This window comes from Ursus americanus, chromosome 8 (genome assembly GCF_024610735.1).
Source record: "Ursus americanus isolate L20-20 chromosome 8, mUrsAme1.1.p, whole genome shotgun sequence".
NCBI classification, from domain to species: Eukaryota; Metazoa; Chordata; class Mammalia; order Carnivora; family Ursidae; genus Ursus; species Ursus americanus.
The window spans coordinates 65,364,673-65,381,896 of record NC_142134.1 but is presented as its reverse complement, the minus strand read 5'-3'; the positions used below and the strand labels follow the sequence as shown (position 1 = coordinate 65,381,896).

Below are 17,224 nucleotides of genomic sequence, written 5' to 3'. Positions count from 1 at the left end.
ATCCTTGAGGGCGGGGGAATACATCTTTTTCATGCAGATCATGGTCTTTTCGATGAATGAATACATTAGCAAATGAATGAATAAATGAGTACAGGGGACACCAACATGAGCCAAAGGTCAGGCCATTATCCTAAGGAAGTGAAAAGAACTTGACCCCACAATGTTACAGACAGCACACATGCAGTTCACTGAGAGAACGTTACAGTACATCAAGAAAGAGAAACCTCAGTAGATCCTGGGTTACTGTCTCTAATTGTTAATATATTTTCTACTTTTAAAGTTTGAATCATAATTTAAATAAATCCTGAAGCTAAGCGTTTATTTCCCGTTGGTTATTCACAGCCAGCCATGTTTAATTTGCTCTTGGCCTTTAACAACTATAGGAATTTTGTGACGTTTTGTTTGTTTCGTTTCGTTTTTTTGTGTTTTTGTCCACAGGCTTTGTTCTGGGATAAACTTTGTATGCTTTGCCACAGGCATATATCTTTTTTAAAAAATCCACATACAGCAGGTCTCACCTAAAGAGTATATTCCCCGTAGGCCAATTTAACTCCTCACTGCCATGCTTTGTAAGAGTTTACAGTATTATTAGTGGTAAGTGGATTTAAAAAACGAACCCCAAACCTCCTAAACTCTCAAAATCCAAAAGGGCCAAATACAATTTTAAGAATATAAAAATTAAAAAAGATGTTTTAAACATGTGTTGCATCTGGGCTCACTGGCTACAAGGTTATAGCTGGCTTAGGACTTCAAATTCAGCTCCAGAAAATGAACGCCAGACTGGGACACACTAGGACAAGGAGAGCAGCCCAGTGAATTTTGCAGTCCACTCACTGGAGTGAGCTCGGCTGCCTTCCCTTCACCTGAGGTTCTCCACACCATTGCATCCCACAGCACTGCCGGTTCTGCTCTGAGAAAAACAGGTCCAGCACATGTGCGTGAGGGGCCAATCAGGGCAAGGCGAGCTACCAAAAAATGTGGCCCATTTCAATAAATACCTTTCCCTGAACTGACAGAAAAGGATGGCCAAGTGATTTTGATATATCCACCAGGGAAAACCTGATTGAGAGCCAATTTAAAACTTTAAAAGAAGGTTCCTGAAGGTTTATGGTGAGATAGGGATGAAAGAGGGAAACTGAAAACACTGGAAAGAAAATACTTATTAAAAGCAGCAGCAACAGCATACCTGTATGAAATAATCATGGTTCAAAACAGGGATCAGGGACTACCACTCTGCAGCTGGAAGGGGAAGTCAGGGAAACAAAAGGGAAAAAAGAAGTGGGTGTTTGTAATTGCTATGTTAGAATATGCCTGCTTCTGGGGCGCCTGGGTGGCGCGGTCGGTTAAGCATCTGACTCCTGGTTTCAGTTCAGGTCCTGATCTCCAGGTTGTGAGATCAAGCCCCGCGTTGGGCTCCACATTTAGCACAGAGTCTGCTTAAGACTCTCTCTCCCTCTCCCTCCCCCTCCCTGCACTCTCTCTCTCTCACTGTCTTTAAAATAAATAAATTAATTTAAAAAAAATGAATATACCTGCTTCCACCATGAGGTTAAAGGTAGGGTTAATGTGGAAGCTGAGATATTTTAAAGCAACAGCAACTTTCAATAAGCTTCCTTTGGGCCTCTAAGACAGGACGATTTTGAGGGAAGAGCCAAAAAGAAAGAAAATATTACACCTCTGCCAAGACAGGTTTTCCCCAAATCACCCTGATCTGCCTCAGAAGCTTCAGCCTTCCAGAATGTATGGGGACAACAAAAATCAACCCAGATGCTTCGTTGGATCTGGGCAATATTTTTTAATAGAAGGCAAACACAAATAAATTCCAGGAATTTCCAAATCCTTATTTACAAAATAAAACCTATGAGCATAACATGTGGTCTTTAAAAAAAAAAAAAAAAGACTGCACTTAATAATCGGGAGAGGCTGCACCAACACCGTGTCTTCTTTCTTAAGGTATAGACAGCAAATCAACAATGCCTCGTTTTTTCCATTAATAGAAAGGAAAAAAGAAAAGCTTTTTAATATTGGCTAGCCCAGCTTGCTCCGAATTTCAATTATCTCTGCAATTCAGACTCCGCATAAACCTTTCACCACCCCCTCCCGACCCAGCTCACATTTCAGGGGCTTTTTGGTGACTGTGAATTAGGCTGCGTATTAGCCGAATAGGACATGTTCAACCTGTGTCCCAGGAAAGAGTTTCTTTTTTTTATGAGTCTATAATAAAGTGCCGAATTCTCTTTCCAGAGATAGAGCAGTGGAGCGAAAGCCTGAAGTTGGGGCACTCCCAGCCCCGTGCATGCTTGCTTTGCCTTCAGCGCCCCGGCCGCCGACAGCCTGCGTGTTGGTCCCCAGCCTACCTTGTAAATGTTGAGACTGCGATTGTGTGTGGGACTTCTTTTTGGAGGTGCATTTGTCTCTGCTACTGTTCCTATTCTCTGTGGGTTTGGTGTGAGGAGGGTCATCGTTTGTGGTCAGATACTTGAGAAGCTCCGAGCAGGGACGTCTTTGTGGCTTTTGCTGTTGACAAATGCTCTTCGCTTTATTGCTCCATGAATTCTCGGTCTTAAAAACAAGGCATAAAGAAAGCTAAAATTAGTGAACTGAACCTTATCAGAATGGATATAGGTTTTCTGAAGAGATGAGATTTTCAATGAAGTGTTCAGTCTAAGTGTACTAGATCTATGAGCTGTGAATAATTGTTTGCAGAACAAGGAAAGAAAATTACATTTAAAATTCCTAAATGACATTTATGCAGCTTTTTATTTCATTTCTCCTACATTTCAATGTTCCTACTCAGCAACATGTAACTAACAAGACCCTATAGCGCCTTTACTGTGAATAAAAAAAAAATAAGCTGGTTTAAACCTTAATTTGCCACTGATTGCTGGAGCCCCATATTCACAATTCTCTTAAGTACCCCTTAACGCTCCGTTTTCACTCACAGTGAATGGCAAGACAAACATTGTTTAATACAGCCCGCTAACCGAATTATGTCATTGCCAGCATTCTCGCCAATTAATGGCAGAGATCGATCTTTTGCAGGGATTCCAGAGCAATCTTTCTCAGGTTAGACAGCTGGCAAAATGGCAATCCTGCATCTTAAAGTCACTCATAGATAATACCAGCCTATCAGCACATTTTATTGGAACCCACATTGCTGCGTGTATTAATAAAGTGGGCAAGGAGTAACAGACGGCGGAACTTCCATTCCAATCATCCGAAGACAAAGCATAAATGAACTCTTTCTAGTTTAAAGTAGCTGGAGCGCTGCTTTTGGAAACCCATTTCATATTGTTTCACATTATAAAGCAACTGCAGGATCCCAGCTGAATACATAGAAATAAACCTATCCTTTGTTTTACTGCTGCAAGCAAAATCCTTTGTTACTTTCCCTCCTATATTAGAAAGTTTGCATTGTACCTTAACAACTGTAGGGTTTGTTCTGATCCTGTGATTATGGTTTGCATGGTTCTGGGTACTGAGACCACTGCATTCATTATAACTTAGCTGAGTGTTGGCTGGTGCCAGTAAGAGCTTCTTAAGCTAGAAACATATCAGAGAAGGGGGAAAGCAAGAAAAGTTATGCATCTTTTAAGCATTAGAATAAGTTACTGAAATTTTAAACGTCATGTTAATTAATTATAAAGATTAATTCTCTCACCCTTTAATTATAGTCATACCAAGGCACAGTAGTGCTAAAGGAAACGCATTTTTAAAAAGTAAGAAAAAATTGGCATTACACTACCAACTGTGAAAGTATTTCCCTTCCCTATATCTGAGACTTAGTATTGTCTACCTTGATTTTTGTTTTGTTTTGTTTTTTTTCTTTTTTTGGAGAAAATAAGGCAGAAAGGATCTTCCTAAAAGGATTTCCAAATACCTACTAGGTGAGAAAAGTTGCCCTGCTAAATGAGGAACTGGGGGTTGGGGACAGAATATAGTACATTTTCCCCTCAATAACCCAAATGAATCAAGGGAAAATAAATAAAAGATTCTGTAATGCTTTGAATGATATTTCACAATCCAGTTTAACTTTACTGATTCAAAGGATATTTATGATAAAAGAGTGGCTATCACTGAAGACTTGTAAGTAGATAGAGATTGATTCTGGCTCAGGCAAAGCATTTACTGTTCTTGACCTCTGTTTCTTCATTTGACTTGCTGGCCTTCTAGGACCTCCCTGCTCGGACAGACAGTATGAGGCGGAGTCAACAACCCCTCCCAGTAAACCAATTATGTGGATGAAAATCCTCTGGTATCAATGTAAAGACATCAAAGTACCAGAGAGCAAAGCCAAATGGCAAATGGAGAAATGGCGTGGGCGGGTGGGGGGGGGTGGGGGGGTAGCAATTACTTATGAGGGAGTTTCTTCTAAACCAGAAATCTCGAAATGCATAGGAGTACAAGTAGAGTCTCCATATGTTTACATGGAATGCTTTTAACATTTAAAAAACTTAGAGATGGGAGAGAAACAACCTCTAAATGGCATGCCCAGGAACACTATTAAAGTTTGGAGGATAGCATTCCATAATTTACATAGAATGGTCTTCCATCAGATTTATGGCAAATGACAAATGGCTACCGTAGATGAGAAGGTAAACTGTGTCTTAGAACTAATAAAATTCTGGTCAAGCACTGCATCGAAAAGAAAATTTACTCTTCATTGCCAACAAATTCACTTTTCATTGCCTCCCATAAATTTAGGGAACTTAGGTTGCAAATGTGCTATTATTTTTCAATCTTCATAAGAATTATGGATCGAAAACCTTAAAATATTGCATATCCCTTGATCTACCTTTTATTTCTAGAATCATAGGCATAAGAATAAAACTATAAATATGCCGATTATTATATAATTTATGATGGTGGAAAATAGGAAAAAGACTAAATATCCAGCCATAACAAATCTCTTAATGAACTAGGACATCTCCAAACAATAAAATAATATGTAACATGAACAATGATGCATATATTTCAAATTCACAAGCATGGTGCTGTATCTTAAAACAAGAGGGGATTTAAATCTTTTTTTCTTATTTCTTCTTTTCAGAGGGGAGGGGGGTGGGGGAATGGGATAGGCTGGTGATGGGTAGTAAGGAGGGCACGTATTGCATGGTGCACTGGGTGTTATACGCAACTAATGAATCATCGAGCCTTACATCAGAAACCGGGGACGTACTGTATGGTGACTAACATAATATAATAAACAATCATTAAAAAAATTTAAAAAAAAATAAATAAATCTTTTTTTCTTATATCAGAGATTATTTGATTTTACAGGTGAATTTTTGGTCTATTCTTTTTGGGTTGTCTACGTTTTCTAAGTTTCTACCATGAACATAAATAATGCTAAGAAATAAAAATACACACATATACATAGCAAAAGACAGTTAAAACAAACTGTAGTAAGACCATATGAAGACTGTTATTACCAACATTTTAAACACAGAATCACAGAATTTGCGACTGCGAGTCTGCTCGGGAATTGTTTTTGGCATCAGTCTAAATTAAAAATCCAAACCTTATTGTTACTACATCATACCCATGCAGCGGGTAGCCAGAGGCAACTCCGATTCCTGTTAAACAGTAGGAAGGGTTCTTACTAGAGACGGCTCTTCTGCCTCCTGAGGCGGAGGGGTGCCGTCAGGCATGGAGGAAGGACTAGCCTCATTCTCAGTGGTCACATCTCCATCTGTCAGCGCATCAAATGAGGGCAATCCGTCTTCATCCACAGGGAGACTGTCCAGTGTCTCTGTGAGGACTGCTAGCAAGTTCGCCTCGTTCTCTTCATCTATCTTCTGCAAAAACAGAAAAATCGACGACGTGAGAGCGTTGACATTGAGGGACGGATAACGCTATCCATCAGTGTAGACGGATCATGTTTATCCAAATGAGTAGTACATGAAATTTTGAATGCTTGTGCCAGAACACAAAAGATCATGTCTTCTTCAGACTCCAAATTCACTTTTGGTCTGAATCACACAATGAATTGATACCTCTCAGGAGCAATCTCTGATGGCTGAGCTGTCCAAGCTAGCAATTTGTGATGTCGGTACATGTGACAGCTGTATATGACACCATCTTGTTCACAGTCGTTCTTCCCAGGTGTATGTCTTGTTTCCCTAACTAAAGGAGAAGGTCTAGAGAATCTTAGCACTTGAGAGAATTTTAACCATCATCTATTTCATCTTCAGATATAGTGTTTCAATCTCCTGTGCAGCCAAAATGCTTAGATAACCCTCCGTTTGAACAGGACCAGAAACTGAAACTATACTGAGAGCAACCATACACTTTCATGGTTTCAATTATAATCTCATCACCAAACACTCCACGGCCATTTATTTCCCTCCCTGACATCTCTCCCAACTTTGGTCATAAATCTAGAACTGCCCACTGGACATTTCTCCCTGATAATAGCTCCCTCATCCTCCACAACCCAAACTTAGGACCTTTCACAGCAAACCTGCTGTTTCCCTTGACTTCCTGAGTTTGGGTAACAGTTCCTCAGACCCAAACTGTAGAGCGACTTTGAGTCCTCTTCATCTGGTCAGTCATTAGGTAGAGTCTTACTTTGTCATATCTCTTCAATGCGGTCGTTTCTTGTGGCTGGGGTGCAATTCTAGTGCTACGTTAGTTGGAACGGGGACCCCTGCGAACGTATTCTAACTTGTTTCCGCAACTCCCACAATCACTCCCAGCCACACACCCTTGGAAAGTTAATCTTCAGGTATTCATTGCATAAACATATCTGCATACCTCCTATACCAGGGCTATGTTTGGTGTTAGAGATAGAAAGAGAAAGATGACCTCTGCCCTCCAGAAACCCTCCAGGGGAAGGCAAAAACCTGTGAATCATTTATTATAAATGATAACATTTATTTCAGTACTCTGTACGAGCTTGTACACCTTGTTTACAGGAAAATGTGCTATATTCCCATCACCTGGGCAACCAGTGCCAATGCTAGGCACACAGCATGGTCAACGATTACTTGCTGGATAATTCATCGATCTGCGTTTACTGCCTAGAATATATGTTGTGTAGATCACTTTCTCTTCCTCCTGTTAGCACTCCACATTGTTTGTCCAATTTGACCTGCTTCATAAATCTTTTTTTTTAAGTTCCTTGTGCTATGACATTAACAATATCGGCTAAATCATCCCACACCGATTCTATTACAAGATGCACCTAAGCTGCTGACATGTAATGAAGGCAGCAGTGCCCACACGTCCTTTCTCTCTAGCACTGAACTCCAGTTAATTGACCTGACAAAATTACAAGAATCACAGAATAAGACAGCTAATCAGAAAATCAAATTGTATTACTAGAGAAATTAGGCAGGCCTTTATCACGTATACATTCTATTTTCACATAAAAATTATTTTCCCTCATTACCGATGAGTCCCTATCCAGAAGGAAAACTACAGACTTCTTTCTCTTGGATTCGAGAGGCCAAAAAGAGCCATTTGTACTCATGGTAGACTTCACTAGCATTTCCTTTTTTTTTTTTTTAAGATTTTATTTATTTATCTGACAGAGAGAGAGACAAGCGAGAGAGGGAACATAAGCAGGGGGAGTGAGAGAGGAAGAAGCAGGCACCCAGTGGAGTAGGGAGCCCGATGTGGGGCTTGATCCCAGGACTCTGGGATCACACCCTGAGCCGAAGGCAGATGCTTAACGACTGAGCCACCCAGGCGCCCCTTTACTAGCATTTCTTACCTTTGCATAATGTGTCTCCCTAATGCCCCTGGACTTCACATTGTGAGTCAAGTGGATTTGGGCACAGGGGATGGAATGACAACTTTCTGAGTATGAGGACTCCACTGCAGGAGGTAAATCCTAATTGGGGGGTGGTGTGAAATGTTAATTTCAGAATGGCACCACTTCTTCCAGAAATTGACCGATTGTTTAAAAATCAAACTGCTTGATTTAATAACAAATCATTATCGAACATACCGCCCAGCCTCAATTCTCCTGGATCTGTCCATATAATCTGAATAATAAAGATACGGAAATGATTTTCACTTATTTTCTGCCCCAGATCATATTCTAGCATCCAAAGATTCCAATCTCTTCCCTTTCAATTCAGATTACCCCCACATATGAAAAACCAAATTCCATTATTCATCTGTCCTAAATAGAAATAATATTTAAATTAAATACATATTATTTTAAATCATCTAAAAACCATGAGATTTACATTAATATAAATATACCCATAGTAGCTAATAAACATAATCTTTGAAGATATCTCAAGCACACACACATACACACACACATACACACACATGGTTTGAGTAAATTGGACTTTTTTTTCCAGGGATCCTAATTTTCAGAAAGGCTTATTTCACTGAAGTTCAAAAATAGCTCAAGAAAAACAGTTAAGAATGTTTACCAATAAATGAGTAATTTTGTTTACCCCGATTTAAGTTCTGTATTTGGCTTTCCAGCAACACTACAAGCCTCTATTTGCTTTCAATCACATAATACAATAGTGCCTTAGTTCTATCCCTAGTGTAAACAAACTATAATAATTCCAATCAAGTCAGAATGACAAAGAACACTTAAATTAACTAGTTTCTCCAATTTCTTTAATAAGCCCGGGTGAATGTACATCAAAAACAATGGCAGAAATATTGGAGCCTGATAATGTCATAATTAATTTACAAGATCTGATTAAACCACAGCTATTTAAATTCTCTCTACTGGAACCACAATGGGAGGGAGGGCGGTGGGATGGGAGATTGGCAGTGTGTGTGTGTGTGTGTGTGTGTGTGTGTGTGTGTGTGTGATGGGGTACGTGGGTAGGGTAGGCTGGTATTCAACCAGGACGGACCGGTCGGGCCGTGATTCTTATTTACAGCCCATGTTCATCAGACACATATGTGGCTGACTCAGTGAGGGGTTCGGAGACCGTTTATTTTAGTAAAGTCATTCTTGAATTATGAAAGGAAAGAATGTTATTTCAAATTCTCTGTGTTTTGTCTAATCGTAGAAGACTGAGGAAAAAGCTAAGATATTTCCCGATGACATTTTTGTTCTGAAGCTCAACAGATACTCGTGTTGGTGAAGTTGAGTGGACATTGCTCCTCACTGTGGCAATTCCAATTAGTTTAGCAAGAGTTTCAACAATCAAACACTCCAGAGAAGGCAATGGATGTGACAAAAAGGACTCTGGTAAACAATTAATGTCACTTCCCATTATTGCTTCGGTCCCAATTTACAGAGCAAATAAATCAAAGTCACTGCAGATGAAGCACTCTGGCCTACGAACACATGTCTGTTCACAGGTGACGGGGCATTGAAATACATCAGGCAGTAAAACGACTTTGCAAAATAACCTTTCAAAGACTCGCTCTGACACCGTGTTCTAATTGTTCGGAATCACTGTTTTTACAAAAATATGCTTATTAGCTCCATATAAGTTAAGAAAAGAAGAGCAGAGAGGCAAAAAAGAGAGAGCAGGTCACCAATTAGAGAGTGATGTAAAGGTGCACAGCTGAGTGGGGGGGGGGGCAGAGAGGGAAAGAAAGGTCAGGCACAGGCCGACAAGCATTTCCACAGGGGAGCTCTGAGACTCTCAGGCAGCTTCAGCCTTGGTGGGCATCCACCTGGGCTCTCCTAACGCAAGGTGGGTCTGCTGCTCCTCCCACCGCAATAAAGGTCCTGGTGACCGTACCGTGCATTCCCGGAGGGCGCTCCAGGAGTAAAGAAGCCCATTCCACAGACACTCAGGTTGTAAAGAGTTTCCACTGGCAGGCGATACACGTACACGTGCACTAGGAACCTGAAATTCAGAATGGGCAGTAACTCCGAAGCAATGCTATGTCTTTAACAAATGATAGTTCAGAACACTTGGTTCATTACTGCTCATTGGGACTGTTGGGTCCCTATCTGACCTGCCCTAAGTGTGATACAATTCAAAGGGCACAGTTAAAGGAAGGCAGATTCCACATCTTCGGGTGCTCAGAGTCACCTGAAGATTGAAATTTGGGGTCCGGGACATAATATCTGGGCCTTCTTCCCTTGTGAGCAGTTGGCAAAAGGATCTTGCAACTGATTACGCATGGTGGGGCAGACAGTGCACTGAGCTCACCCAAGTGCATAGAGAGGGAATAAATCTACTAAATTAAGGAGGCAGGGGCACCTGGGTGGCTCAGTCGTTAAGCGTCTGCCTTCGGCTCAGGGCGTGATCCCGGAGTTCTGGGATCGAGTCCCACATCAGGCTCCTCTGCTATGAGCCTGCTTCTTCCTCTCCCACTCCCCCTGCTTGTGTTCCCTCTCTCGCTGGCTGTCTCTATCTCTGTTGAATAAATAAATAAAATCTTTAAAAAAAAAAAATTAAGGAGGCAATGAGGGATTCCGAGATGCTTCCCGACACCTGAAGGGAGAACTACAAAGTGAAAGCGGCATGTGGTATCCCAAAGATTTTTAAATGCAGGCTATTATGGCAGGACCATGCCCTGCTTATGATAGTAATTTTTTCCACATCTTGTAGAATTGCAATTACACTCTGCGTCCCCAGATTCTCACACTCGCTTGATCTCTGTTTGATAAAAATAGTTTAATAGCCATTTAATCACAGCTTCATTATCTTAGCTCTCTTAATGCGAATTAGGCCAGGAGAATTCCTGCTTCCTCATTATTCAAATCATCAATAAGAAGGAAACAGTGGGGTCTTCTTATCACTCATTAATCAGTTTTAGTATCTTAGGTACTGTTTACTCAGAGATCAGTCTATGTGAGAGGTCACTTAACCTCTGTGAGCCTCTATTTTCTTTTTTCTATATAAAAATTCAGGTTATTATCTGCCTAATTCCTAGGACAGACTTTTTCTGCACTCATGGTTAATCGGGAGAAAAAAAAGAATGGACGAAAGCCTGAGAATCCTTCAAGGAGAGGCTCAATACATTTCCAGGGTATATGTCTATCGTCTTGATTGACCATATTTGAATTTCTTTCTTTGAGCATGATCTACTGCCGACTTTTAGCAGTGGGCCAGCTTCCTCCCAAATACCCAGCATGCCTTGGGCTTCCTCCTTGCCCCATCCTGCTGATTTGGAAGCAGCTAATGAAGACAAAATTAACTCCTACTTTAAGTGAGGCCTAATTAGGAAGGGAAATCTGCTAGAGTAACATCTGGTAATGCATTCTGAAGCCAAATATAAATGACATTTTTGGATTATCCACTATTTTGGATTATTTCTCCCACTAGACCCCAACCAGGAGTTGAAATAAATAAATGAGAAAGTGACTTTTACGATAGCTTGAGGGGTTCAAAGAAGAAACACAGTTGACCATAGGAGTCCCTTTTCTGGATCTTTACACATAAAGTTCTGTACATTTTGTTCACGCACAAAAAGGCAAAAAACTTTTACATGTGTGAAATTTTGGTTTTAATGTATAAAGTTTGATTCAAGATTTGCAAGAAGCTGAACTAAAATTAAAAAAAAACAATTTCTGAAATGAAAGAAAAAAATTACAGTTCATACTAGACTACTGAAATAGAATTTGAGGTTATTAGCTTTTTTCTTTAAAGCATTTTAATCAGGAAAGATACCACCTTCTCCGATTGGTTATTATACATGTCAGCTCTGAGGGGTCTAAGCCTTTGCTGGAGATGTTAATATTTTGAATACTCACTTTCAAACAACTCTCTTTCTCTTTTTTTTCTCTTTCCTTCCTGGAGTGTTTTACAATCCAATGTGCTTTTTCTTGCTTCTCTTATACCCACATACAGACCAACAGTATGTCCGTGCACCTTCTCACAGCCCAACAGTAAATGCGCAGAAACCCCACGTGGCACTTCTTAAAGTTTACTACCTCCTGCCCCATTCAAGAAGAGAAGGCCCTAAAATAACCCACTAACTTTCTGTTTATGGGATGGCTTTGAAAAAGGGTGGACACTTGAAGACGGGGAAAAAAATGATGTAAGAAATTTCAGGTGTATACGTGCAGCAGAAAAATAGCCAAGACAATAAAGACTTTGCATTACATCACACATTTCTTGTGAAAAAATACTTCTGTATGTATTCACTTCTTACAGATGCCCTGCGAATGAGCTTAGTCCCCTCTTTTATTCCCAGGAGAGATAAGATAAGCACATTATGAGACCCTGTATTTGCTCTGTTGGATGCCGAAGTTGCTGGAATTTACGGTTGTATTGCTAGAGTGGCTAATAGAAAAAACATAAATTTTAATTTCACTGTTTGGGTAAATCTCCATGGACATCAAGGCTACTTAAAATAACATGTATGTAAATGTGTCTATTCATACCATGCCCCAACACACACAAGTTTGCATCGCAAGCACACATATGTAAAACAGAATCTATGTACATGCGCATTTCTTTCAGTCTCTTAGGTATACGCTCATATATTCCATTGCAGTTGACTATATATGTGTATTATCAGCACATGGATGCTTTCTCCCAGTTATCCACTCTAACTGAGGAAAGCAATGATCAAAAATTGAAGACAATTCTTGGGACAATAAAATAAACCAAGAATCAAGTGGAAATAAATACACAAAACTGAAGAACTCCCTCTATAGTTATATTTGTCCATTTAATTTTTGTTAATATTTATGCTCCTATTTAAGCAGGCATAAAATATGTGTTCTCATCTGTATTAGGCTCCATTTGAACTTACTAGCTTATATCACACACTCATAAGTTACTAAGCATGCACTGAGCGTGTGGAATTCATTATTCTGAAGAGGTTACACGAGCCAAAAGCGTAAATACAGACGTTCAAGAGAAAGGCTTAAGAAAATCTTGGTTGATGGTTCAAAATGAGCTATTTCGTGGGGTGGGGGTGGGGGATGGGATACATTTCACGTCCACTTCTCATAACGTGAAGAGGAAGCCACCAAGTTGAGCCACCAAACAGAAGGCTTAATGGGCCTGTAAAGATCCAGCCTGGCCTTCGTTTGTTTTCAAGTTTGAACTAAAAGAGAAGCTGGGCCCTGTGTAAAGGACACCAGACTGAAAGTCAGGAAAATTGGCCCGAGTCCCATCTATACCACTAGCTAGTTACGTAGCCTCAACTAAAATGGCTCGACTCTGGCTGCAGGGCACGTGCCCAAATGATGATCTCGTAGGTTCCTAACTGGTTCCCTGCTTTCACCCTTGCCACTTTTCTCCCCATCCCAATAGTTCATTCTCAACACAGAAGACTAAAGGATACTGATAAAACCTAAGTCATACCTTGTGCCCCTTGTGACCTAGCCCTCCATGGCTTCTCATGCCTCTCAAAGTCAAAATCCTCAGAGTGACCCTACTAGCCTAGGATCACCACATGATTTATCATCCAAGCCAGTACACTTCTGAGAATATAAATACTCAGTCACTTGGGTGTGAATGCAGACGATCACGGTCTGAGGTGTATGGTTGGTTGCCCTATATTAGACCTACATCATCTGACCCTGTCAGTGCCCCCATTTATCGGTCTGAATCCTCTCCAACCACTCTGACCTCATCACTACTCCACAAAAATGCCAGGCATTCTTCTACCCCAAGGCCTTCGTACCTGCTGTTTCCCCTTACTAGAAGGCTCTTCTGCCAGATGGCCACATGGCTTGCCCCTTCATCCCTTCATTTACTCAAAAGTCACCTTCTCAGTGAGACCTTCCCAACCACTCTGAACTGTACATCCATTACTCTAGTTTATTTTTCCTTTTGGCACTTATTTCTATAACTCAATATATATTTTACCGACTTTCCTCATTCATGGTCTATCGATAATAGAACCACTGTGAGGTCTGTCCGATCACTATTAAGGCACTTGGCATAGAGTAGATGCTTATTAAAAATGAGTAAGAATAACATCTGAAATGTTCAACCAATCCTAAAAATATACTGTGACTTTTCATTCTCCTGCTGTTGTCGTTGTTGTTTGCTCTGAAATTTCCACCTTTTTCCACCTCCACCCAATTAATACTGTTTATCTCAAGCCATAATTCGAAATTAGCTTGCCTTCGTTCTTGTATGATAGGCCAGGAAAACAGCCAATATATTCTTAGTGGGAGAGAAGGAAATTTGAACAGAATCACAGAGGGGCGGATTCTGAAATAAGCACTGAATCTGTATGAGTCAACATAATGTACATCTTTTGTAAAAGAAGAGGTTGACATGGGTCTTCTAAACGCAGGGATTAATTCACCCCAACTCTGGTGTTTGGGAGGATACGGGAATGAATCATCAAGCAATTAATTTGCAGAAATTTCCAAAGAGCCGAGATGATTTGTGAAGAGAAAATCATGCCAGACCAACTTACTATCTGTCCATGCAGAAGCATCAGGCTCGCTAATCAAGAGAAAACAATTGATGTAATCTATCTGGACTAGAAGGAGCTTCTGTAGTCCATTCTGCATAACGCACTCATCTATAAACTGGGAGTATATAGTCTTAGCCAGAGGCTTTTTCAAACTGTGTGCCACGGGACCATGGCCATAGTAGAAGTGTTGTAAGGATTGATAAAAAACACTGTAGTATATGATATATTTTACACATTTATATAATTGAGCTCATATGCCAATATAACTAATTTGCTTTTAGAAAGCACCATGCACACTCAACTATGTTATTTCTCTTATCATAAGCACAGCGGAGGCCACCACTGAATTAACTTGCCATGTTGAATCATTTTATGTTGGTCTCGGGATTTTAAAAAATATCTTGAGAAGTGAGGGTGAGCAGCTTAAAACCTGGAGCCATTTACAAATACTCGTTTCTATGAAGCAGGATTTTCTCAATCCTCTTAGATCCAAACAGACTACAAAATAATCAGTTGCTAAGATTGATATAAGATACCGATCATCATCTTAAGCCTCAACTTCACTTTTTTTTCTGTTCATTTAAATAGTTTCGTAAGTATTACGACAGCTAAATGTTATTTACATAAAAAATAATAGTAAGTAGCAGCTGACTTTTATTGAGTGTTTCTATGTGCCTGGGGCTGAGTTCATTTCCTTACACACACTATTTCATTTAAACCATCAATTGACCCCATGATTAGGCCTAAATTCATGCAGCTTACAAGAGGCAGAGTTGGGTACCAAATCAGATATATCTGATAAAGCCTTGTTCTCACTCCCTTTCCTTCCATGTTGGAATTTTATGGTTGAATCCATGGAACGAAAATGAAAAGTGGGCATGTGCTAGTCTAATCTGTAATTATATTAGAGGATACAAAATGAGTTATCGAAGGATAAGATCCCAAGGTGGGGAACTGCAGTTACCTTCCATGAAGCAGAACTGGCCTTCCATGTAGAAAGAGGGTTTTGCTTTGACATTGCTTCTCAGTATTTCTCATTATTGCCGGCCCAGTGTCACCACAGAGCCTCTCTTTAGTCCTACTGGGTGTGACCTGCCCTTTTGTTAGAATGTTCTTTCCATTCCCCTTCATTTCCTCCTATCCTATCTCTACCTCAAAGCCTGTCTTCAAGCTCTTAAAGCCTTTATAAGAATAACCTGGATCCCTGGATAGAAATACAGATTTTGAGGTCTCATTACTGACCACTAAATCGAAACCTCTAGATCAGAGTTTCTCAACTTTGACACTCTTGACATTTCGGGCCAGATGATTCTTTGTTGGTAGGGGCTGTCCTGTGCATCTCAGGATGTTTTGTAGTATCCCTAGCCTATGCCTATTTGATGCCAGGAGCACATCCCCTATTACCAAAGCAACCCAAAACGACTCCAGTTACTGCCAAATATTTGGTGGGAGGCAAAACTGCGCCCAGCGGAGAATGATTGTCCTAGAGGAGCAGTTCGGGATTCCGCAGTTCTGATAAGCACCCCAAGTGATTCTGAATCATGCAAGTTTGGGTAATTTGCTGTTTTGTGGCTGTTGAGTAGTGTATAGATCAATTCATGGTGGGAATTTATGATTCCAAGTAAGCTAGATTTATGTCTTCTAACACATGCAGTTCTAGCAGTTCTTAATAGTTATTAATAACATATTTTTTATTTATTCTATGTGAATGCTTATTTCCAATATCTTACACTATGTGCCTACATGTTTTATAGTCTATGCTTCCTTGTTGATTACAACTTACTGGTTATTTACTCCCCGAATTTCTTTTTGATTAGTCCAATGGCATTTCACTCTTTTTATTGCCAATCATTCTCTGCTTTTTTCAACATTTTCTCACTGTCATCATTATCATAAAGTTCATTTTGGTTTTTTAGTCTATTTGACTACATAGACTACATGCTAAATGATTCTTGAGGATTTTCTTCTATATGCTTTCACAGAGTTCTTAAACATTTCTAGACTTCTTAAGATTTTTTTTAAAGCTCAAAAAGCACATAAAAGCCTTATACAAGTTTGATGTTATTATGAAAGAGGCGGTGAGGCAAAATATAGACTCTGAAGTTAGACTGCTTACGTTTGGATGCTGAGTTCATCACTTACAAGGTGCATAACCTTCAGCAAGTTACTTAACCTCTCTGTGTCTCAGATTTCACGTCTGAGAAGGGCGTTATAATAATAAGACTTACATTGAAGGGCTATTTTGAGCAAATCCAGGAATACTATGTAAAACAGGGCCTGGAATATAGTAAGGACTTATCCTTGCTACTCTTAATATTATCATTATTATAGTCCTTATGCACTAGATTGAGTTCAAAATAAGTGAGACCAAAAAATGGATCCATTGGGAAAATACTATAGTGGAGGGAACATTTAAAGTAGACTTCAAGGTTGGCATAGGATATGAACAATTGAAGGGAAAAGGGAAGACCATTCTATACAATAAGCCTACACAATATAGAGATTTTCAATGTGGCATCAAAATTACCATGTACATGAAGGCTCAGAAATCCTTACAATTTGTATAAAGCTCACTGCCTACCTGTTACTTGTTAAGATGGTATGTTGGGATTAACAGGTGTGATATGACATAATCACTGGCTGCTTGCATGTTTATTGCATAGAGTGACCACCTGAGATCCATGCCATGCCAAACCATGATATCTACATTTGACACACTCTCCTTTCATGTACACACATGCAGACTTACACTTATGTGCATATGTACAAGTACATAAAATTTTATTACTTACACATATTTATTGAGGGCCTACTATATGCTTTAATCTGTTTTCTAGAAACTTATATTTCACTTTGGTGGAGAGAGGATGGCAGATAATACACAAATGAACCCCTTCTAAAGATAGATAAATAGGATATATACATACACATATAGAAAGAAAGAACATAG

At 39.8% G+C, this 17,224-nt stretch overlaps 1 protein-coding gene across 6 annotated transcripts in view; it reads right to left on the bottom strand.

The window, feature by feature from the left end:
* The window catches only part of PPARGC1A (PPARG coactivator 1 alpha), a 634,327-nt gene that overhangs the window by 37,277 nt on the left and 579,826 nt on the right, over window positions 1-17,224 (bottom strand). For 3 of the 6 annotated variants that reach the window (XM_087863911.1, XM_087863909.1, XM_087863910.1), the window contains 4 exons: window positions 9,678-9,785; window positions 5,604-5,798; window positions 3,421-3,543; window positions 2,358-2,562 (listed from right to left, as the gene is read on the bottom strand). In XM_087863911.1, coding sequence (XP_087720037.1) covers window positions 2,358-2,562; window positions 3,421-3,543; window positions 5,604-5,798; window positions 9,678-9,785 — 631 coding nt within the window. The remainder of the gene's footprint in view (window positions 1-2,357; window positions 2,563-3,420; window positions 3,544-5,603; window positions 5,799-9,677; window positions 9,786-17,224) is intronic. The other 3 variants (XM_087863908.1, XM_087863912.1, XM_045771385.2) reach the window with 1 other exon arrangement.